We start from the raw sequence: 24396 nt of genomic DNA, 5'->3' as shown, positions 1-24396 counted from the left end.
CCAGGCGGTCCGCCTGTGAGCGCTGCCCTGGTTCCCTGCCCGGGGGTGCGTCTCAGCCTGCCGCCTACAAGCCGTGTGGCTTCGGGCGAATGGTTCCCTTCTCTGGTCTTCAGTAAAGCAGGAGCCGCGCGGATCTCAGGACTCAGTGAAGGTGAACTAGAATAGCATGAGCCGCTTAGCTCCGTGTCTCACTCATAAAGGCTGGCTGCAGTCGAGGCGGTTGTTAACGGGTGAGCAGAAGGTGCACGCCAGGGGCGTCTGCAGTGGAGGGCGTCAGGTGGCACGTGACTGCGCTCCAGCACCCGACGCTCTTGGCTAAGCATGTCGCGGCCGTGGCACCTAGTGGGGTTTATTAAAGAAACAACGCTCTCCTCCGGTGACGGTGCTGTGAGGTCCTGGCCGGCTGCGCCGCGTTTCACAGAACAGTCCTGTCGGCATCCTTCACGCGGAGCGAGGACACCTACCCCCCCGCCCCGCCCCTCGCCAGCTTTGCTCTGCGGTAGGGAGTAATGTCGTCTTAATGCCCCTCTTCTGCTTTCTCCTCAGGACTCCTCTAAATGGATTCCTGAGCCAGTTTTCCACAGAGAAAACACAGCATTTGAAATATTCTTCCCGGGAAACAACTCGCAGCTTTTTTACCCCGGTGTCCCTCCCAATTTTTCTTTTTTCCCCCACCTCCACTAACCAGCAGGACAGATAATTGGCTTTTTAGGGCCATGGGGGATCGGGGGAGAATGAGTCAAGGTAGAAAGTGACCTTGTCGTCTGTCTTCCGTTTGGCAGCTTTGGGAAAGCCCCAGCAGCTCTCAGAGGAGTTGTTTTTCCAGGGTCACCTGGTGCTGTGGGAGCCCAGTCTTCTAACCCACCAAGGAGTTGTATGGTCTCATAGCCTTTCGGGGAATCTTTTATCTCCATGACTTAAATACTACCGAACTATCCCAAGTTGTATTACTCCTCTCTGATGAGAAACATTCTTCCAAGTGGTGGCTAAGTTTTCAAAACATTTCTTAGAAATCCTTTAAAAAATTTTTTAATGTTTATTTAATCTTGAGAGAGAGAGAGAGTACATGAGCAAGGGAGGGGCAGAGAGAGAGGGAGACAGAGGATCTGTGCTGACAGCAGAAATCCTGATGAAACTCCCACACCGTGAGGTCACGACCTGAGCCGAAGTTGAACCCTTAACCGACTGCCCCCCCCCGCTGCCAGGCACCCCTTCTTTGAAATCTTTTACAACAAAAAGCCCCAAACCATGTGTCCCTGTTAACTTGTCCTTTCCCATTGGGCTAGGGAAGAAAAGATAGTATTCATGAGCGGTCACCTGAGTTCATCATCCCTTGTGTCAAACCAGAAATAAAAATGCCCACCTGCTCTTGTTAGTTGCACTGGCAGGATAAGGAAAGTGGCCTCAGGGAAGCACTGCTTTTGGGACAAAGTCATGGTAAAAGGGGGAAAAAGTGGCCACATGTTTTCAGTAACCTGGGGCAGAATTTCCAAATGAGAATTTCTTTTTAAAAACCATCCTGGGGGGCGCCTGGGGGGCTCAGTCAGTTGCACATTGGACTCTTGGTTTTGGCTCGGTCGTGATCCTGGGGTTGTAGGATCAGGCCCTGTGTCAGGCTCCGTGCTGTGCATGGAGCCTGCTTGGGATTCATTCTCTCCCTCTCTCTCTCTCTCTCTCTCTCTCTCTCTCTCTCTCCCCCCTCCCTCTCCCCCTCTTTGCCTTCTCCCCCCCCCCCCCCCGCAGAAAAGAAAAATTAAATGAGAAAAAAACCTATTCTGACAATTACATTTAATGTACCTTCAGAGTTTTGGATTCAGGGTTTAGTTTTTCCAGTGAAAAACTCTCTTTTAAATGTCTTTGGTCATGACGGTTTCTGAATTTGAAATATTTAGAATCACTTAAGTATATGTTACACTTGAAACTTAAAAGAAACAAAAACAAAAAACCTTATATGAAGGAATTAAAGATAACACTTTTCACACCACTATATATTTAGGTCATTTTCATCTTCAATCCATTAGACACAGGGTAGGTGGAGATAACGATCATAAATCCTACCAACTGTAGCTCATTGTACCAACTAGAGCTGTAGGGGCTAGGTGAAATTTTGGGTGGATTTTTTTCTCTTAAAGATTGAAGCCGCTATATTTGATTACCTAATAAAAATATATATTAGGCATCTGAGAACAGATCCCTTGACACCCTCTCCCCATAATCTCCTGATTTGTGGCGCAGTGATAAGGAAGATCTGACCTTAGAACAGGTTGCCCAGTTAGGACATAACCCATGTTTTAATGTAGTTTGTCTGTTACTATTTAGCATTAGCTTTGAAACATTTCCAGAAACCTTTCTCAAAATACTAAGTTGTCCCCGTAGTGATGACTGATCTCAATTAAAACACCATGGCCTCAGCCAGTGTGAACGCCCTTAATGCCACCAACTCACCTTTTTCACTTTCCCCATGGGGTGCACTGCCTGTGTAGACACTTTGGTCCTCCAGGACTAACCTTTGAGTTCTGGTTTGCCTTTCAGTTGACCACAGTCGGATTAAACTACATCAAGAAGATAATGACTACATCAATGCCAGTTTGATAAAGATGGACGAAGCCCAAAGGAGTTACATTCTCACGCAGGTGAATGGATTGTCCACATTTTTTTAATGGCTCTTGGCCTTACTTGATATCAGCCTAAGAACTTTAGAGTACTGTCATTTATACCTCAAATAAGATCCACCGCATCCTTTCAAAGGTCAGGTTTTACGCAATCCAAAACAGCAACGAGGAAGGAAAAGAATCTTCCTTCAGAGATTCAGGTTGGTTGTCGCCCGCGTCTTTTCTGGGAAGTATGCCACTTGCTGGGCTTCTAGAAAACAGCATGAAATGCCTGAACTGCCTGTGGTCTGTGGCAAGAGAAGCGCCCGTACCTGTGTCGCTTCCATAATTGAAGAGGGTTAGCAGTAGACCAGTAATCTCTGCCCAGGTAGCTACTCAGAATTTCTCAGCATGGTCCTCATTCTTTGGCCCGGAAAAAAAAGCATCCTTAGATTATGTGGATAAGCGTGCAAAACCGTTCAAAATTCCCATTGGCTTTTGACATTTTTATGGGAACAAATCATAAAAATGATCTAACACTTGATCTTCTTGTGAAACACTTACTGGCATATGACCCCAAGACCACGGGTATCTAGGAAAGACGATAAAGAAATTTCTTTTTACTTAATTTTCTCAAGTCTTAGTCTGTTACCTGTAAGTTGCTCTAAACACTCTGTGTTTCTCTCTCTTTTTTTTTTAATTTTTTTTTTAATGTTTATTCATTTTTTTTTTTTTTAGAGACAGAGCATGAGCAGGGGAGGGGCAGAGAGAGAGGGAGACACAGAATCTGAAGCAGGCTCTAGGCTCTGAGCTGTCAGCACAGAGCCCGACACAGGGCTCGAACCCACCAACTGTGAGACCAGGACCTGGGCCAAAGTTGGATGCTCAACTGACTGAGCCATCCAGGTGCCCCTATGTTACTCACTGTCTTAATCAAACAGCAAGGGGAAACTACTGGAGTGTTTATTTTTTTTTTTAAAGTTTATTCATTTTTGAGAGACAGAGAGCATGAGTAGGGAAGGGGCAGAGAGAAGGAGATACAGAATCCAAAGCAGGCTCCAGGCTCTGAGCTGTCAGCACAGAGCCCCATGCGGGGCTCGAACTCATGAACTGCCGAGATCATGACCTTGAGCCGAAGTTGGACGCTCAACCAACTGAGCCACCCAGGCGCCCCTCTCTCTGTGTTTTTTAATCATAATTTTTGCTTTCTTGTCCTATATCAGTTTATCATTCTTTAAAAAAAATTTTGGGGGGCACCTGGGTGGCTCAGTCGGTTGAGCATTCCGACTTCGGCTCAGGTCATGATCTCGCAGTCTGTGGGTTCAAGCCCCACGTTGGGCTCTGTGCTGACAGCTCAGAGCCTGGAGCCTGCTTCGGGTTCTGTGTCTCCCTCTGTCTCTGCCCCTCCCCCGCTCATGCTCTGTCTCTCTTTGTCAAGAATAAATAAATATTAAAAAAATTTTATTAAAATTTTTTTCAGTGCTTGTTTATTTTTGAGAGTGAGAGACAGAGTGTGAGCAGGGGAGGGGCAGAGAGAGAGACACACACACAGAATCAGAAGCAGGCTCCAGGCTCCGAGCTGTCAGCACAGAGCCTGACACGGGGCTCAAACCCACGAACTGCGAGATCATAACCTAAGCCGAAGTAGGACGCTTAACCGACTGAGCCACCCAGGAGTCCCAGTTTATCGTTCTTTTATATGGCTTTGGCGTATAGGGTGATTTTGAACATCGTACTTCTGTTTAACATTTAGAGGTTAAAATAACGGTGAAGCCAGAAAGCATATGAACAGAGGCTGCTTTAGGGCAGGGAGCTGGGTCAGGGCAAATCTTCCGTGGCCCTGCTTTACTGCCCTGTCTTGTCCTGTTCCCCTCCTCTCTGTCCATGAGGACAGTCAGCCCGAGTGCCTCCCAGTGTACAGAACACCAGCCATGCTGTGTTCAGTCCTGGGACCCATTCAGGAAGTTCTTGGTGTATGCACAGGGGGCGGGCCTTTACAAGGCCTCAGGTCAAAGTCTTCCCAGCACCCCTGGGGTGGTTGGGGTAGAGTGATAAGGAAGGAGATCCTGGTGGTGGCAAGCTGGCGGGAAGAGGTTGAGGGAAAAGCAGCTTCTTGGTAACTTCTCTTTTTAGAAGAAGTCAAGTTTTTTACTTCCTGATTTCAGCCGTGCAACTTTGGTGTGGGGTTAGGCAGTCCAAAGCAAAGATAGATAGGGGTATAAAGTCAAATGGAGCACCAGGATATCACCATGGAAACTTCTACACCACTGCCTTCCCCACCCCCGTGCCCTAGCAATTACTTGGCACATCTGAAGGTCTCTCTGTTTTGTCAGGTGGTACCATGGACATATCTAGCTGCCTGCACGTCACCCTTTGCCCTGGGATTTATAAAAGGGACTGAAGTAACCTGGCCCCAAAGTTATACCTCTAGACAGTAGGAGTGAAACATTTTCCAAACTACAAAACCAAGAAAACCCTGCCCATTTTTTATTTTCAGTGTTCATGATGCAAATAATACAAGTCTATAGTCTTTTTTTTTTTTAAGCCAGTGATGTGGAACTATAGAGAATGATGGCAAAGGTGCCTCTGTTACCTTCACAGTGAAGTGTTGGCTGAGTTGCTGTGTCTCCTTTCAGATTTTATATGATTTAAAAAAAAATTTTTAACGTTTATTTATATTTGCGAGAGAGAGGGAGAGAGACAGAGCATGAGCAGGGGAGGGCAGAGAGAGACAGAGACAGAACCTGAAGCAGGCCCCAGGCCCTGAGCCGTCAGCACGGAGTCCGACGTGGGGCTCAAACTCAGGAGCCGTGAGATCATGACCTGAGCCGAAGTCGGACGCTCAACAGACCAAGCCGCCCAGGTGCCCCACTTACATGATTTTTCAGTCCCTGAGACCCATCCTAAACTAGGGTGATGGGAGGTGGGGAAGGTGGCAGGCTGGGACCTGGTGGGAGCCGCCCCTGTGAGGCCTGGCCCTCATGCCCAACTTGCAGGATGAGAGACCTAGTTGGCCAGCCGGGAGGCCTGGGGCTGTTGCCTGAGGCTCTGGCTGGAGCGCAGATGTGTCCGGTTTAGGCAGCAGGAGGAAGAGGAGTTCAGGAAAGTGAGTGAGCACTGAGGGCTCATGTGGTCAACAAAGGTGTGGTGAGACTTGAAGGGAAAGGAGGCAAAAAATCAGGAGAATTTGGATGAAAATAAGTGAGACTGGAAACCATTCTAGAAGTGGTGCTGGCCGGAGGAGGTGATGCGTTCTGTCACGGAGGTGAGAGGTGATATCCCTTCCAGGCAGTACTAACAGTTGAGACAAACTGGAGGCGTCCATACTCTTGTATCCAGTAAACCCCTATGCCTGTTGCCAGTTGGCCCATACCCCGCCATGTCCTGGTGCCCACACTGGACCCCTTGGGCTACCTAACTGATCATTTGTGACTACATCTTTTATGTTCTTTGGTCCAAGGATGAAGGTGGTCCATAGTCAGGCATCATTTTTTTTTTTTTTAAGCTTATTTATTTATTTTGAGAGAGAGCATGCATGTGTGAGCAGGGGAGGGGCAGAGAGAGAAGGAGATAGAGAATCCCCAGCAGGCTCCATGCTGTCAGTGCAGAGCCTGACGTGGAGTTCGATCCCACAAACCGTGAGATCATGAACTGAGCCGAAATCAAGAGTTGGGTGCTTAACCGACTGAGCCACCCAGGTGCTCCAGGTTCATCATTGTTTATTTTTTTTAAGCTTATTTATTTTGAAAGAGAGACAAGGGCACCTGGGTGGCTCAGTCAGTTTAGTGTCTGACTTCAGCTCAGGTCATGATCTCCTGGTTCATGAATTCGAGCCCTTCATCGGGCTCTGTGCTGACAGCTTAGAGCCCGGAGCCTGCTTCAGATTGTGTCTCCCTCTCTCTCTGCCCCTCCCCGACTCGTGCTCTGTCTCTCTGTCTCTCGAAAATAAATAAACATTAAAAAGGAAAAAAAAGAGAAAAGAGACAACACGAGTGGGGGAGGGTCAGAGAGGGAGGGAGAGAGAGTCCCAACTGACTGAGCCACCCAGGCGCCCCTCATCGTTAGTAATAGTAATAATAGCTAACATTCCACTGGATGTGTACCATGTTCCAGGTGCTACGGTAAAACCTTTACATGAATGGATATAGTTAATATTCCCTTCACAGCCCTGTGAATAAGGACTATGATTGGTTGAGTGAGCTGGGTGGAGAAACTGAGGCATAGAGATGTGAAGTGACTCATCCCAGGTCACGCGGATGATCAGTGATTGGAGCTGAACTGAAGCCACCAGAAGTGTCACCGATGATCACTTCCCCATACTGCCTCTTCCCAGCACCCACTAGCTTTGTGGCCATATTCCACTCACCGTCAAGAGGGGCCTCAGTGGAGCCCCTCTGCTAGCCAGCTCAAACCGGAAAGCAGAATCCGCATTTTCTGTCCTGTGCTGGTCAGCCCTGAACCAGCCCTGAGAGGCAGATACAACCTTTCACCACCACTAGGCAGGGAGGGTGGCACCTGTCCCAGCCTCAGCTGCCCTTGTGCCTAAGGGCACTGTCGTCGGCCGACCACCAGTGGTGAGCTCTCGGTGGAGTGAGTCACTGTAACGTCACACACACTTTGTGGATTGTGTATTTGCAGGGCCCTTTGCCTAACACGTGTGGTCACTTTTGGGAGATGGTGTGGGAGCAGAAAAGCAGGGGCGTGGTCATGCTCAACAGAGTGATGGAGAAAGGCTCGGTAAGTGACGGATTTATCTGCTCTTTACGTTACCATCCGTAAGCGCACCGGTCCGTGAAGTTGTCATTTTTGTCTGAGTCGATTTCTTGAAATTGCTTTTGTATTTCTTTTATGTAGTGTCCTTTTTAGTAGAAAAATTTAAAGAAGTGATATACGCATACATGTTTATTGTAAACGAGTCAGAAAAGTAAATGAATTAAAAAGAGGGGAAAAGGTCCCAATTGCCCTTGACCTATCCCTCACTCATCAGTCAGTCTCTCTCCACAGTGTGTTCATATTTGTTCAGGAACACCCTAGCCTGCGTGCATCTGTCCCTTGAGTCACCGCCCTGGCCTTTCGACTTGTTCTCCTCAGCGTATCCTACACCGAGACCAAGTGTCACCACCCCTTTTCCCAGCTGAAAACCCTTGTGGGGCTCCCACTGCCTCCTGGGATGTGCCCATTGTGGCTACAGGACCAGTTAACCGGGACCCCGGTTTCCCACATCCGTCCCCGGACTCCAGCCAGAACACACGTCTGTTGTTTCAGTTCTCTGGACCAGTCTGAGTCACTGTCCCACCCCAGCCCTCTTGCAGGTATCTCCAGTGGCTTCCCTCGAGTCAGCCACGGCTCATGCTCTCCCGCCCATCTCATCGTGTGGGTTGCCCGTTAGAGGCCCATCTCCCATGCGAGGTGATGTTGTGTGCGGGGCACAGTGGCGTCAATGTAGCGAATAGACGCCACACCCCTGCTACCTGGCTCCTTCCCTCCTCTCCCAGCCGGGAGCTCTCCAGCCTCGGCAGTGGAGGCCCTGGGAGAAAGCGAGCGGAGGAATGCGGACACCAGTGGGAATGAGTGGCCAGGAGCAGAGAACGGCGTGTGCCCAGGCTTTGCCAGGAGCCGGCCCTGTGCTCTGGGGCTCACCCGGGCCACTGCGCTCACAGCTGTCCTGGCCGCCTCGGGTCCCGGCTTGCCAGGAGAGCAGAAGGCTCCAGAGAAGCCGACCCTCCAAAGAAAGCACACTCGTGGCCCTAGAGGGTAAAAATACGAGTGCAGAGAAGTAACATCGAAAGGGACTTGAGCAGTGAGACAAAAGGAAGCACCCCCCACGGAGCCCCACCCCTGCCCCCCCCAAGAACCATTCTTAGTTACAGCCCACGGCACGACAGCACATGTTGAAAATCAGGCTTTTTGCCTCTGCGCCCTTTTCTTAATCTTAAAGTATTTATTTGCTCGATAACAACAGATGGAGAGCTTACCTGAGCGTTCAAAGAATGAAATCCTGCTTCTTAGAAAATTGTTTTCAGTGAAAGTGGTTTTTCATGTTTTCTGCTTCAGTGGCTTGATTAGTAAAATGTGAAGTTACAAATGTGGAGCCACCTCCCACCCGTCACCACTCTTGTCAGCAATTTAGAATAAAGAGACAAATGTTAGGTTCCCACAGTATACACTCTCCACAAGGGAACGTGAAACGTGGTGGCCTGGCCACACGTTCAGCACTCGGTAGCGTCCAGGGTCTCTAAACATCAGCACCGCTGACACGGGAGGACACGGGAGGCTGCTGGGCAGCGGCCCTGGCCTCCACCCACGAGATGCCGCTGGCCTGCCCGCCCCACTGGTGGCAATCAGAAGGTCTCCAGACATTGTCCAAATCTGTGCAAAATCGCCCCCAGTTGCGAAGCACTGTTCTGGATGGTATTGAGGGTTGGGAATTTTCTTTTTTATAAATTTTTTTGAGTTTGTTTGTTTTTTGAGAGAGGGAGGGAGCACGAGTGTGAGCGGAGGAGGGACGGAGAGAGAGGGAAAGAAAGAATCCCAAGCAGGCTCCACACAGCGCGGAGCCCGATGAAGGGCTCCAGCTCCCAAACCGCGAGGTCACGACCTGAGCCAAAACCAAGAGTCGGACGCTTAACCGACTGAGCCACCCAGGCGCCCTGAAGGGTAGGGAATTTTAAATCGAGTTGTTTATCCAGAAATCATTGGATATGGTAGCATTTCCTTTTTTTTTTTTTTTTTTTTTTTTTAATTTTTTTTTCAACGTTTTTTATTTATTTTTGGGACAGAGAGAGACAGAGCATGAACAGGGGAGGGGCAGAGAGAGAGGGAGACACAGAATCGGAAACAGGCTCCAGGCTCCGAGCCATCAGCCCAGAGCCCGACGCGGGGCTCGAACTCACAGACCGCGAGATCGTGACCTGGCTGAAGTCGGACGCTTAACCGACTGCGCCACCCAGGCGCCCCAGCATTTCCTTTTTATTTGGTACTGAAGGTTTGGGTGAAACCTCTTTGCCGCTGGCACAGTCCCGCAGGGGCGCTGTCGTGACGTTGGCACTGCGTGCCGCTCACCGGGCCTGTGCTTGGTTGCCCGCCATCCAAGGCTGACCGTAAATGGACCATCCATCCTCTGACAAGTTTCCCCCTTGGCCATTGGAAGAAAAAAAGGAAACCTGGCTAGTTGATTCTCTCGTACTTTACTGTGATCGTGTGACGTTAGTCTCTCTCTTCCTTTGTAACTGTCCTTCCCGCTCAGGGTCATGCCCACCGACGTGGAAAGCGGTGAATGAATGGTTTGAGGTTCTTAAAGCTTCTTGGGGTCAGCAGTTCCAGTCCAGCGTTGATATTATCATCCCCATTAGAGCTGACTGGGGCAAATTGTAAGAGGTTGCAGTGCCTTATTTGCTTAGCTAATCTAATTATAAACCGTGCAGCCGTCCCACGGTACGAACCAGCTTGCAGAGCGTTTCCATGTGATGCGTATTTGTTTTGTGGTTTCCTTCCTTCTCTGCGTAGTGTAGGACATGCCCCTCTTATTTCTGGCAGAGCTGGCCGTTAACCCTTTTGGGACCTTGTGCTTCCTGGAAAACAGCAGTGCGGGAAATGTGTGTTAGACTGCGCTCATCCAGGTACCCGAAGGTCTTGGTTCGATTTCCAGATTGAGCGGAGACATGTGCGTGAAGAGTGTGTATGTGGGGAAGGGCAGGGGTGGTGGCTGTTTAGGCAGGGCGGACAAGCAAGGTGCTGTTTAACCAGAAGCACCGCCTGTATCTCTCTCCCGAAACCGCAGCTAAAGGCGCTGTTTGATTTCAGTGCTTTTGCACGCGAGACGCTCTGGATTTGTATCACGGGAACTTCAGGTTTCATCCGTCTGCTTAGTTAGCTCTCTGGCTTGTCACTCCTTGGGAAAGCCGACTCCTCCGTCACAGGTTCACCCCAGGTGTCATTCATGGATTTTTCTAAAGATGCCTAGCTGTTTTGGAAGGCCAGGGCCTCTGTCTCCCATCCAGCTTCCAGGTGGTAACGGCAGCCACGACAGCCACCGGCGTGTTGGCGCTGCCACGGTGACGTTTGGTGCCGACCCGGGACGTGGCACGATTTGAATCCTGGTGAAGGACTGCTTTCGAGTAAGATAAAGCTCCTTCTCGGGTTGGTGTGTGTCAGTTTAAAGGCTAGCAGGAAGTAGTGATCTCGAGGTTCAGTTTTTTGTTTTGTTTTATTTTCTGTGTTAAAACAAAAATTCCTACAGGAAATGACAGCAAGCAGAGCATGGCATGTTACCGCGAATGCCTGAGAGCTCTTAAAAATAAATACCGCTCGATGCACACTTCGTGCGTGCCAGGATTGCGCACTTCTTGCGGACTTTCTCTGGAAGTAGTAGGCGTCCAGAATCTCGGGCTTGTACCCGATCGCGGAGGTTTCTTAGGCTTTATATGCAATTTTGAAAGTGAAGTGTTTGCTGTGTGGAGGTGAAATTCGAAAGACTCGTTCTTCCCTGCCCATGGCCTCTTCTTTGGTAGCGACCGGCCATTCTGCCTTCCCGCTTCTCTGCTCGCTCGTGGCCCTGGGTGCGTGCTCCAGCTCATGTGGTGTTGCGCCCGCCAGGGCAGGCTCTTTGGTTCTGGGGTCTTCAGGAGCCGCGTGGCCCTAATGGTCGGAAGCGTGGGAATAAATGCATCCTTTAAACCTCTTCTGTCGCCAGTGCTGGCTGCCCTGCCCACTTTGGCTGAGCACGGGGCCCTGCCACGTCACTGATGCTTTGCGTCCCGAGGGGCAGAATTACCTTGAGGCTGACAGATTGGCCGTGTTCCGGGGGTTCATCTTTGGCATTCGGCGTCAGGGAGGTGATCTGGGTGAAACTGGCCGGGTCTTTCAAACAGGCCCTGTCCGGGCTCTTTCGAAAGCCGTGTGGGCCTTCTGTTTCGGAACTGTGACGTCGATGCTACGCTGACGTCACGATCTGGTGTCTGTTGGGGTGTTTCTCCTTTTTCTGTGGTCGCAGAACAGCTGCAGCTGGGCCGCGTGCGGCTTCGTCAGAGCAGGCCTGGTGGGCCTTCGTGCTTCTGTCTCTGGTCTGCTGAGGAGCATCCTGGCTCTTTGCTGCCCAGGGGACGCCGTGGGCTCCTGGGCCTTCTGCCAGAGTCACCGCGGTCTGTCCCTGCCCCCCTGTCGCCTCTGGGCAGTCACTGCCTGCGAAACCCCAGTCACCCCTCCAAGTGCACCCCTGTCAGAGGCCACTTCTTCCGTATAGTTTTCCCTGATCTCTTTCCTGTAACCTCAGCTGGCCTGGAACATTATTCCCCTCTTCTGAATTCCCACGGCACACCCACAGGGGTTCCTCCTGCCACACCACCTCGTCACTGCTTAGCACGAACAGCCTCTCTCCTGACGGGCAGGCTGGCCCTGCACGGTTCCTTCCACCTCCTGTGGCATTTCAGACACAGCACCCTGTGCCTCGGAGAAGGTACTGAGGGGGCCAGTGCGTGTTCAGTTGCAACTCGCTTGGATTTGTACCATTTCCCGAAGAGCTGTTTACGTCCACTGGTACTTCATGTGGCGGAAATCATGTCTTTGGGGTTCCCTCTGTCTGGGCACCTTGTCCGACCTTGTGGTTCATAGACCTTCAGCTTAGCCCCCATCTATCAGCTATTTTGGTCCAAAATGTTCACCAGCAAACATAAAAGTCTGCCGTGGAAACCTAGTTGAAGGTATGCCACTAAATTTGAGTCCCAGTTTTTTCTTGAACTCTAAATAAAACCAAATTTGGGGGGTTTGCTTACTTTGAAGAAAAAGTTCATGAGGTACATTTAAATGAAGACCTGAAATTATTCCTGAAATTCCTAAACTAGAAAATCAAAAGGATTTTTCAGCACCGACCCAAACCAGAATGAAAGGGTGGCATACAGCAGTGGGTGATCCCGAGCCCCGGAGGAGCCCGTCTCCTGCCTTCTCTAAACGTCCAGCCTGTTCACCGTGTTCCACTGTCTCCTCTAGACGTGGTTATTTTCCCCAGGGTAAGGAGTCTACGTGGTGCCAACAACACTGACCAGTTCTTGGTAGTCTTCCAGATGGCTGTGCAAGTAGGGTCTGTGAGAGACTAAAACTTTTCGTACAGTTTGACTTCGCTTCATATTCATAGATGGTCTGGAAGGACCAGACCCCTGGAGCGCCTCATGGTGGGGAGAGCCAAGGAGCGGCTGCGTTTGGAGGTCTGAGCCCTCTCTGCCCAGCTAGTCCTGGTTTGGGTCTTCACCCCCTTCCCATCTCCCCAAGAGGGAGGTTGTGCTGACGGTGACTTCCAAGGTCAGAAAACTCCCGGTTTCCCCGTTGGGTTGTCCTAAAGCGCGTGGAAGGCATGTTGTACCTCCCTTCATAGGAAAACCGTCCGTGGCTCACAGTAATGCATTCTTTTCTCTTCTAGTTAAAATGTGCGCAGTACTGGCCCCAGAAAGAAGAAAAAGAAATGATCTTCGAAGACACAAATTTGAAACTAACCTTGATCTCTGAAGATATTAAGTCGTATTACACAGTGCGGCAGCTAGAATTGGAAAACCTTACAGTGAGTATCGCGTGCTGTTCCGTACTTCAGACGGGCACTGGCTGAGATGTCTTTTCACCTGGGTCATACTACCTAACCCCGGTTTTTCTGGTCCCTCCCTCGCCACAGAGCTCCCTCCCTAAACTGGAACACCAGTTCATCACGGTTTTTAGGGAAAGGGGGGTTTCTCATCTAAAACTTCTCTGTTCCTGTCTTTGCAACCGCAGAGGGACTGAAATGGTGGCCTGCACGTTACGTAGCAGCCGCCGCCTCTTTTGTCGTCCACGGTCTCTTTAGCGCAAAGCGAGGGAAGAAGGGCCCTTCTGGGGCTGAGTTCACGGTCGATGAGGTCTTGGGTTTACTCGTTGTGGAAGAATTTATAACACCAGCTGCTGGCTGTCATTGGAAGCTGGTCTTGAAACAGGCCAAGGCGCGGGGCTGAGAAGCTGTACCACAGAAGGCCCGCGTGGGGATTCCAAACAGCCCAGCAGGAGCGCTCGCCGTGTGGGGACCCTCCACCAGTACTTGCAGCCGCGGGCGGGAGCTCCCAGCAGCTCCCGGGACGGCCACAGCGATGGCGGCCAGCCACCACCTTCTGGAACGTAGCTGCGTGGGGTGGATTCCTGGCCCCGCCGTGTCAGACTGTCAGACTGTCAGACTTCGGGTGGAGGGGCATCATGTCTCCCCGTGTCTCAGTTTCCCCTTCGTTCAGAGGGGGGTTTTGTAAGGGTTCAGAAGGTAACAAAGGGGAAGAGGTAGAGCAGCACTGGGGCAGCAGGTACCGTGGGGTCGAAGTAACGGGTTTGGCCCGGGAGCAGCGCGCACCCACAGATGGAAGGGAAGGCAGGATCGCGGCTTGCCGGGCCGCGCCGAGGTGAGTCTGCCCCCGAGTTTTATTCACGTGCCAGTTTTCAACTTCCTGCTTTCCAGTGCACATGACTCCTGTTGTTGTGTTACTAATTGAAACAAGATCTAGACCTCCGCGCGGGTGGCCACGAAGCAGAGCAGAGGTTGAAGTCGCGTGGCTTCCGCAAGCACCGCGGGGCGCTTCCTGAGTGCTGTCTCTTCTCTGTGTGCCGTGATCCTGCTGCAGCCACACACGCGGGCTCCAGGGCTGCGATTTATGGAGGGGTTTGACGGAGGATTTTCAGGAATAATGTTGGCAGCGTGTTGGAATGTGCCTGGAGGATTATGCAGTAGACTTTCCTCTGCGTGCTCTTTAAATTTTGCAAGCCTGACATGAAGCGCGACTTCTGGTAAACTCTTGAGACGATATCTCCGGCTTGTTGAGGGAAATGGAATTCCGACCGAGCAGAAGCGGCCCGTGCTGTGTTTGTAGAATACGTGCAGCAGTGTGGAGGTTTTGATGTTGAGAAGATCTGGTCGCTCTAACAGGCTTTGTTTTGAAAAATTCTTTTCTTAGCCGTGTGTTGAGACACAGGTCTAGAATGGATTCCTTGAGAAAGAGGTGGGCAGGTGTGCGGGAGGGGATGAACAGGAGGTAACCGTACCTTTTTAAGGATTGAAAGAAAGAACTTGCTTTTGGTATATTTTCTCCCCCCCCCCCCCATCTTTAAATCTATTTTTAAGTGTTTTTCTTTCCCTAAAAACCAGAAAGGGCATTTCTCGTTTTCAGCCACACAAGGAGACCATTTTCTAGGGAGGAAGAAAATGGCATTGCCTGGTGTGGTTCTATTAATCATCTTCATGTCACCGGCAGATTCTTCCAGTTCAGCAGAAGGATGCCTGTGTGTCAGGGCTGGTGCAGGGTTACATATGTATATGTGTTGCTGATGTGAAGTCACTCGGGTTTTCTGTAGGCTCTTTTCATACGTTTTCATCCCACTGAGCCCCAGGAAGGCGGTCACAACTAAAGCTAAGCTCTGGGAGGGCATGGACAGTGTCTTTGCCACGTGGCTGGCACATGGTAGGCACTTCGGGCACATTTTGTTAAGTGAGGGGAGGCATTGTTGGTGAGCAGGCCTCTGGCCCAGAGCATTTTGCCACCAGCTTCTCTCCAGGTGACCTAGGCACTGACGTGGCCCTTGGCACTGTGTGGCAGGGAGATAGATGCTCAAGGCGGTGTGGTTCCTGCCTGCATGTCTTCTTCCTATGCCCGCTTTGGCGAGGCCGGCAGGTGTACCTACCCCATAGTAAGACTGGCTCCCGTGAATGGTGTGCCCTTCGCCGAGCAAAATCTTGCGTACTCTCCTCCCACTGAGAACTACGTTTTGATCATTTCTGCCGGAGGCCAGGTGTCCACCCTGGGGGTGGACTCTTCGTAGGTTCAGAAGGAGGAGCAGAGCTGAAAATGGCACCAGAGGGCCATTCTTCTTGCTGTTGCACTGGGAGCAGACCGGGCCAGGGGAGAAACACTTGGGGACGAGGGCCAGGGTCTTCCTTTCAAAAGTTCCTGCCGCAGGCTCTGAACACAGGCTCTGGTGTCCAAACTTAAACTCCTACTTCCTCACTTAATGGAGGGTCAGCCTCCGAGCCTCAGTCTCCTAACCAAGAAGAGGGGAATAGTGGGCATACACGCCCCAAAGGGTTAACGTAATAATTCAGTGAGCTGATGCGTCTGGCGCTGGAACGCGGTGGGGCCAGTTGGGGCTGGTGGGGTCGACACCCTCCTCCTCAGCTGGGTCATCGAGCCACACGTGGCAGCCACCAAGCCTTGGAGACTGAGCTGGTTCCTTTTTTTTTGTCTAAAATGGCAATCCCCTGAGACTCCCGAGTAGTCTCGTGAAGCCCGGGATGACCCAGAGCTGGTGCCGCACGCACAGAGTTACGTTTTCCCTCTTTCGTGGGAAGCCTTACAGGGCTTGAGGACAGGACTGCCGTGGGCGGCGACGTGGCATCATTGTGCCTCGTGGGGCAGAGAGAAATCCCTTGCAACCGTGAAGACAGCAGAGGTGATAGGGGCACCGGAGGAAAGATGTGGGTGAGGATGTTCCATGCTAAAGGAGGGGACGTCAAGGCAGGTGTCCAGTGTCGGGCACCTCAGTGCTTGGTATTCCTTGACTCAGCGAGTGGACGGGAGGAGATCTGGAAATCTGAGAGGTGAAGCTGCTCTTAGAGTGAGATGGGGGCCTGGTGTGGACGACTCTTCGTGCTTACTTGGAAGCGGTGATTTCTGTACAGATGATTGTCTCAGAATTGGCATGAGGTGTCTTTTTGGTTTTGTTTTTCTTTCAGTCTCAAGAAACTCGAGAGATCCTACATTTCCACTATACCACGTGGCCTGACTTTGGCGTCCCAGAATCGCCAGCTTCGTTCCTGAACTTCCTTTTTAAAGTCCGCGAGTCAGGGTCACTCAGCACGGAGCATGGCCCTATCGTGGTGCACTGTAGTGCGGGCATCGGCAGGTCGGGGACCTTCTGTCTGGCTGACACCTGCCTCCTGCTGGTGAGGAGGCCCCTGAAGACCCTGGGAAGAGAAGGGAACCCATTTGAACGTCTCTTGTGGCCTCTGCCCACGGCTTCTCTGTCATGGTCTCGGCAGTGAACTACCAACGATCTTCCATTTTTAACACTTGCCCTCCTGTGAAAGTAGCTCTACCCTAAGTAGCTTTTGTTCAGAGGGATATTCTTCAGTTGAATTGCAGAATCGAGGAAGATCCAAAGAATGCTCTTCTCTCGTTCTTTCCCCTGTGCTCTGGTGGTCCCCATTTTGCTGCATTTACTCACATTGTCTCCAATTCCGCCTCCCCACGGCGATTTTTTGCTGAGTAGAAACCAGAGCACTCCTCCAGGACATGGAAAAATCACATTGTACTTGGGAGTTGGAGCTGACTCGGGGTGTCTCCTCTCTGGCTTTCAGATGGACAAGAGGAAAGATCCTTCTTCTGTTGATATCAAGAAAGTTCTGTTAGAAATGAGGAAATTTCGGATGGGACTGATCCAGACAGCAGACCAGCTCCGTTTCTCCTACCTAGCTGTGATCGAAGGTGCCAAATTCATCATGGGAGACTCTTCAGTACAGGTAAGCATTGCTTCCGCTTTCATCCGGGTGTGTTGATCTCGAACTTTTGTCTCTGAAGAAGGAGGCTGTCAGCTGTAAAAGTTCAAACACTAGCACAGGTCAGAAGAATTAGCTGTCCTTCGTGTTTAAAAAGCTAGAAAGCTGCGGAAACGTTCACCACGTTCCGGTTTCTGCCTTTGACGTGTTGACGTAGAGAACGTTGATAGGGAGAGTAGACTTTATTTTCAAAAGATTTCACCTTCCGAGTATATGTGTCTGCAGCCCCAAGAAGCAGAGAAAACCCCTCGCCTCTGCTCGCCTAAAGGGGAGCAGATTTCCTGACACATCAGCCCGGTGTGAATACGAATGGAACTTTCTCTCGCTGCTTTCTCCAGGAGCAATGGAAGGAGCTCTCCCACGAGGACCTGGAGCCCCCACCCGAACACGTCCCCCCTCCTCCCCGGCCGCCCAAACGAATCCTAGAGCCACACAATGGGAAGTGCAAGGAATTCTTCCCAAACCACCAGTGGGTAAAGGACGAAACCGGGGAAGATAAAGAAGACTGCCCCATCAAGGAAGAAACCAAAACCCCCTCAAATGTCCCTTGCAGCGTGGAAAGGTAAGGCGAGCAGGGCCTGGCTTATTGGGGTGAGGGGATGTGACCTTCCAGTCGAGAGACGCATGTTGCCATTGAAACCCTGTGGACACAGCCTCCTCTTGGCAAGCGTAGCTTCTGTGTCTTTGAAGAATGAGGCCCCAGAGACATCCAGCCACAGGTTGGTCCGGTGAAGTGACCCAGTTCGGTGGGGCTCTAGCACCACCTTGTGGTACCCATTGGAACCAGAGATTCGCAGGACAGTCCTGCTCGGAAATGACCTTGCCCTCCCTCAGGCTTCCAGCCAGTCCTGAAACGTGATACCCAGGTTAGACGGTTATACTTTCAGCCCCCAGATGGTCCATCTGGAAGTTTCACCTTTTCGTGTGCTCTTGATTAACTTAATGCCATTTAACCAAGATTATTGAGTACCTATTGGTACACATGAAGTACTGAGATCACTAGAACATGGCCCCTGGTCTGTGTTCTAGAAGATTTTGTGGGGACAGAGACCGTAGGTTATGGTTGGGAGCCTGGGGACAGTAAGGAGACGGAAGTGCAAGCTGCGGCGGTGGGCCTTAGCAGCGAGACGCTCAGCCTTCTCTGGGTGCTCAAGGAAGGCTGCCCGCATGAGGCGTGGAAGCTTGAAGAACGAAGGGAGGCAGGCCTGAGCCAGAGCCTCTGGAGGCAGTGCCCTTGGTTCCTGATTTTTGGATGAGTGCGTGCTGTGCCCCAGCATCTGTCCACGTCTAGAAATTTAGTGCGTGGCAGTTCGCAGACAGGTGTGCAAGAGATATACAGGTGGAGGCGTTCGTTGTGGCATCGTTTGCAATGGTGAAGAATCAGAGCTGAGCCAATTCTGTATCCAGGGATTTGATAAGTTGTGCTTTCTCCGACCTTGGGATGTTCTGGAACTGTTAAAGGACAGGATCGGGAATTATACTCAAGAAAGCAGGTTGTACATGGTGGGTGCCCCAGTGGTCCTCTGGCTACGTCGATCATCAGAATCTTAACCTGGGCACCTTGCTAAATGCTGGTTGCCAGGCCCCAGTCCTGACCTATGGAGTCGAGTCACCGGGGTCCTCCTGCAGCTGGGTCCCTGTCACAACAACGTCACATCTGGTTCTAGGCCTTGAGGAAGGTCTGTGCAGCGGGACCTCCCAGAGCAGGTCCAGGTGACGTGCAGAGCGATAGCTCGGTGACGGTCCCCCAGGGAGACTGTGCCTAGCTTCCAAGGGCCTCTGGTGACGTTCTCAGGGCGGGCCAGTGTGCTGCATCTGAGGGCCTGCTGAGAGTCGAGGGTGAGAGAGGAGAGAGCTGACACGTGACTGGTGTCCAGTTTGTCACCTGTTCTGTACTGGTTGAGACTGGCAAAGAGTGGTGGCTTTCACACTGTGTATGTGAAGGTGGTAAGGAGGGAAGCGCGGATCTGGGAAGATAGAAGCCAAAGAGCTCCAGGAAGAAGTGCAGCCATGCTAAGAACGTACGTGCCTCCGGACAGCAGTGGGGGCCCGCATGCACACAGACCTGGGCCCCGCGGCCAGGGCTCGCGGCTGCGTCCCAGAAAGCAGGTGCTTTGTACCGCCTCTTCCTGTCTCCTGGGAAGGGGGTGCCTCAGGGTGGTCCTGCCAGTCACACAAGATGCTGCTGGGGTAGAAAGGCCCTGGAGTGGCCTGTGAGAAGCAGGACGTCTTGTGGTCAGGGCCTCTCGAGGGAGGCCTGGAGGAGGTGGCGAGGAGAAGAGGGGCCTCTGCTGGCCTCTCTGAGACAGCCCTGGAGCGAGAACACCGTGCACATCGTCCCCGCAGGGTGTCTCTGGCTCGCCACCAGAAGGGCAGCCAGGGTCCTGTGTGCGGGATCCCTGAGCAGCAGTGCTCCTGGCAGGATTGGGTTGATGCTGGGGACGCGAGCCTGGCACAGGGCGGGCTGAGGGGCAGAGGGATGTGTGATGTCCTCACGTCAGCCAGCAGCGACAGAGGCTCCTGGGGAGAGGGTGGTAGAGTGTGGGCCACACCATTGCCTTCTCTGATCTAGAACGGAACGTTCTCCAAGCAAACCCCAGGACAAATAAGCACCTGTCTTTGCACCAGTGGCTGTATTTGTCCTCGGAGTCTTACCCACCCCCATCACCAAGGAGTCCACTGGTCTCCGGAACCATACCTTGGCGATGGAGACCGCCTGGGTCTCTGGGGGGGGTGGCTGTGGGGGTGCCAAGTGGGCTTCAGGTCGGTGTCCCCATCGCCAAGGTTTCTTTACACATGGCTCGTTTTTTCTTAGAATTCCAACTGTCACAATAGCGTCCTCGGCATCGTTTTCCCTAGAGTGAGTAACCAGTCTCCGTCCCTCTCCTCCCTCAGCACGAGTCCAGACACTGAAGTCAGAAGGCGGGTCATGGGGGCAGGTCCTGCCCAGGGGGAGCCATCACCGCCCAAGGAGGAGCAGGACCAGGCGCTGACTCCCTGGAAGCCCTTCCTGGTCAACATGTGCATGGCCACGGTCCTCACGGCCGGCGCGTACCTCTGCTACAGGGTATGTTTTCACTGATGGACGTGCTGGCAAGACCTCGTGTACAGAAAGCACTGGCCGACAGCCCGGCGTTAGCATTCAGTGCTGTGGAAGGATCTGAGCCAGTCTCAGAAGAAACAGAGCAAAGGTTTTTAAAGTCTGGAACTGTGAAGGGCTAACGAGAGAATTGAGGATTGATGCACTGGGGTTTTAAGGAGCCCTGTGGTCCCAAGAATATATGAGTCTAATCTCAGGGCCTTAACCTATTCAGGAGTAAGTAGAGAAAATGCCAAATACGTGTCTCTCTTTCTCTCTCTCTCTGTCTCTCTCTCTGTCTCTCTCTCTCTCTCTCTTTTTTTTTTTTGTGTGTGTTATTATTTGTTTTTGAAAAAAAATAGAATTACAACACATTGTTGTTTTTAACCTTTATAAAAAGCAGCTTTTGTTATTTCTGGAAAAAAAAAGAGACTAGGCACTTACAAAACTTTCTTGTACCCTTAGGTGGTGTAACCAGATACACAGTTTATATTTGATTTCCCAGGGAAAGTCTCCCACACTTTTCCGAATGTAAACTCCTTTGGAGAAGAGGGTTTAAGGGTTTAGGGCACTATCTTGCTCAGTCGCTTCCTCCGCTGTGTGCGTACTGAGCTTGGATGGTGCCCGCGAGCTTTCCTGTCGTAAGAAGACAAACAACAAAAGGCCATCTCTGGAAAACAAAACCCAGCTTCTGCTTTTGCTCAGGGTGTCCCCGCCGGTTTTCCATTGTTCATTTCTCCGTTGATCCCTTCTTGTTCCAGCCATCTGGGTCATGCCCCGCCCTCGTCACCCCACCTCCATAGACGGGGTTTCTCAAGGCCCCTGCCTCAGGGTCAGAGGTCACAGCAGGGTGGCCACCAGCTTTGCACCCTGCCCTTGAGATCCAGAAGGAGCAATTTCCACTTCCTTCGGAATATAAAGTGAGGGGAGGAGGGAGGATTGGCCTCAAGACACTGCTCCTGGAAATTACCTCCCTAGACACTTTTAAATCCTTTTAAACATCCTCTTTCCCAGCGACCGTCTTTGAGTAGATCAGACGGTTTAGCAACGTGCAAGCCATTTTTTCCCTTAGGGGTGATTTTGGGAAGGGGGCCATTGTAAAAGAAAATCGAAACCCCCTTCCCTGGAGGCCAGCTTGGGGGCGGTGGCGTGGCGGCGGCGGGGGGCGGCCTGGGGCGGCCGGGGTCGTGCAGGGCTCTGCAGGTCCGTGGGGGTGGGGCCGGGCTCATCTGAAAATGTTTGGTTTCATTCCAGTTCCTGTTCAGCAGCAGCACATAATCTCCTCCACTCCACCTCCACCCCACTGTCCGCCTCCGTGCGTAGAGCCCGCGCCCGCCTAGCAGGCACGCCGTGGTAGGTAAGGGCCGAGGACAGCGTAGCCGGCCGTGACCTGGACGGACGTTTGTTCTGCACTAGAACCACCCTCCCCGGGCTGTTGGTCTTACCCCTTTTGACGGTGTCCCCCCTCCCTTTCCTTCGAGCACCAAATCCGCAACCCCTTTTTTTGAGGAGAACGAAGGAGAGTACAGGGCTGGTGGCCTGTGCGGGTCGCGAGGCTCGCCCTGCCCGGTGCGTGCTCTCGGCGTGGCCGGCGCGTCCGGGTGGGCGGGCATACGCTGTCCTCCCGCGGACCTCTGAGGAGACTCCACTCCGTATTTATTGTTTGGTTTTTTCCCCAAAGGCGTCCGTAGTGCACTAGCATTTTCTTAAACCAATAATGTATTAAGAACTTTTGATGTCAGCCTTGCATCAAGGGCTTTATCAAAAAGTACAATAATGAACCCTCAGGTAGTGCTGGGAACGTTAGATTTTGCCATGAGCCTGCTGCGTCAGACCAGTACTAGGAAGGAGGACGGTTGTAAGCAGTCGTATTTCGTGGCATTGTGGGTAACGTGAGAAGAGGTTTGGCATATGTTTATAGGACATGGGATAATATATAACGAACACTTGGATATTTAAGATACGTGGTGTGAGATTACTTTGTCCCAGTTACCCCCTCCCAGTTATCTGCTAGAACCTTGTTCTCAATCACTGCTTTCCCTGTGTGTATTAGGATATGCACGTGTGGTCGTCTTGTGTCCTGATCCAGGATCACGTGCTTGAAATACTTAGCCCTCTGCTTATTAATGTGCCCCGTGTACAAGTCCAGTCTACCTTTGCATGACCTGATCGTTACGCGGCTGTGGTTCCTAAGGCTGTTGCAGAAATAATCACCATTCCGCAATGGGGTGATGTTTTCCAGTAACGGATATTTGCCTAATACCTGGCATGGCACTCTGGTGACTTCCTGGTGAGGCCCCGGCCTGTCCTTGTCCAGCTGGGTCCCACTGTAACTCAGACATTCCAAGGGTATGGGAAGCCATAGTCCCACCTCACGCTCTGGACGTTTAGGCAAGCACGGTCCTGTCCCCACCCCCCCCGCCCCGCCCCCCCCCCCCTCCCCGACACCTTGGGGATCAGCCTCCACTGTCAGAAGTTGACGCTCTTCTCGAGCAGACCGTGATTCGGAACCAAGGCAACTGCTGGAAACCGCACTTCCTGAAGCATCCCGGGTGTCGGGCCCTCGGAGTCCGCCTGCCGTCGTCCCGGTCCAGGGGCCTTGCTGAGAGCCACGTCTGCCCCCGCCCTTGAACCCTGGGGACTGATGGTGCTCACGACTCTTCTGCAAGGGAACTTAAGACCTCCACGTTAAGTGGCTTTTTTAAACAAGAAGAAGAAGAAAAACAAAACAACAAAAAAAACAAACAAAAAACAAGGCAGCTGTAGCTCACGAGCTGCTCATTCGCCAGCATTTTCACGTGTTGCCTTTCACGTGTTAGAAGCCCGTGCAGAGAAATTCTGTGGTGGGAACGTTTGCGGCATCACTGTGCAGAGCCTTGGAGAGGTGCGGGTGAGGCTGAGATGCCAGGCTGTCGGCATTTTTGAGTTGGGCTTGTGTGTTTGTTTTTAAAGTCCTGTATATGTGTGCAGTAGTTTGGGTGTGTATATAGTAGCATTTCAAAGTGGATGAACTGGTTTAAGCTCCTGTCCTTGGAAACCAGATGGCTCTCCATCTTGTTACACGTATGTTAGAGAAGTAGCGAGCTGCTCTGCTATATGCCTTAAGTCAATATTTACGCATCAGGTCATTATTTTTTACAATGGCCGTGGAATAAACCATTTGTACGAAAATAAAAACAAACGAAAACAGCGAGGCGTTCTGGTAAAATACCTTTTCAGGTGTGTGTATACACGGCTGCATGATGGGGGGAGGGAGGGGGCGCGTCTCAGGGTCCTGTGACCTCACAGAACTATCAGACTGTACAGTTTTCCAACTTGCCATATAAATGATGGGTTTGCGTTTTAGTTGCAACAATAAATTTTTTTTTCTAAAGAACACGGATTTGGGGTGCCTCCCATGCCTTTGTTTAAGGGGCCCGAAGCAGGACGGGTACCTCCTGTTTCTTTTCTGCTGCCGCCCACGGGAAGCAGGTGCTGTGGGTCGGGTGGCCAAGGGTCACTGTGGCCTCCCGGGGTTGTGCACGCCATTGGGCTGGGGGAACGTTCCCTTCCTGGTGAGTTTATTTGGCACTTCGGGCCTCCGCCCGGCTGCTTCGACAGCGACACCACCCACCTTTTGAATGTGCAGGCCCCTGGCTACCATGGCAGACGTGCACAGGACCTGCTCAAGAACGCGTCCCCTGTCCGGCTGCCTGGGAGACCCAGCGGTTACCGCTTCCAGTGCCTCTGGTGAGCCACGCGTGACGGACGGGTGACGCAGAGGCAACGGGATGGAAAACTCATGTATGTGGTCTGCCTTTAAATCTCCTCGAAAGTGATCTGTTGACTTTCTGTTGTGAAGTAACTTCAGACTCCTAAGATGTTGGTAAAATATTGCAAAAATCGTTCGAGAATTCCCTGTCCTTCGAGGTTGTATGACTGGATGCCTGCTGCTGAGTAAACGGTTCGTGCTGTGGGCTCCCAGCAGGATCCACGGGACTGGGGGGTAAAAACAGACGATGGTCATGTGACCTGCAGCACACCCACAGAGGACTGTGGCCACGGGACTGCGGTGTCACACCCACTGTCACCTCAGTCTGTTTCAGATACAAAAATGGCATCAAAGCTGTCATGAAGCGGTGGGATGCCAGGGTAGGGAAAAAAGCTGAATCTGTAACTTTGGTGCAGAAATCACATGAGGC

General features: G+C 51.8%; 1 protein-coding gene across 3 annotated transcripts in view; it reads left to right on the top strand.

Annotated features, from left to right (window-relative positions):
- Positions 1-23597, top strand: part of PTPN1 (protein tyrosine phosphatase non-receptor type 1) — a 70375-nt gene extending 46778 nt beyond the window's left edge. For all 3 annotated transcript variants that reach the window (XM_030309403.1, XM_030309406.1, XM_030309404.1), the window contains exons 3-10: positions 2533-2633; positions 7230-7328; positions 13003-13140; positions 16315-16524; positions 16939-17100; positions 17475-17698; positions 20032-20203; positions 21470-23597. In XM_030309403.1, the coding sequence (XP_030165263.1) occupies positions 2533-2633; positions 7230-7328; positions 13003-13140; positions 16315-16524; positions 16939-17100; positions 17475-17698; positions 20032-20203; positions 21470-21493 (1130 nt within the window). In that variant the 3' untranslated portion in view covers positions 21494-23597. The remainder of the gene's footprint in view (positions 1-2532; positions 2634-7229; positions 7329-13002; positions 13141-16314; positions 16525-16938; positions 17101-17474; positions 17699-20031; positions 20204-21469) is intronic.
- Positions 23598-24396: the final 799 nt, after the last annotated feature.

This window comes from Lynx canadensis, chromosome A3 (assembly GCF_007474595.2).
Source record: "Lynx canadensis isolate LIC74 chromosome A3, mLynCan4.pri.v2, whole genome shotgun sequence".
NCBI classification, from domain to species: domain Eukaryota; kingdom Metazoa; phylum Chordata; class Mammalia; order Carnivora; family Felidae; genus Lynx; species Lynx canadensis.
Note: the sequence above shows the minus strand (reverse complement) of the source record. Positions and strands in the feature narration are given on the sequence as shown.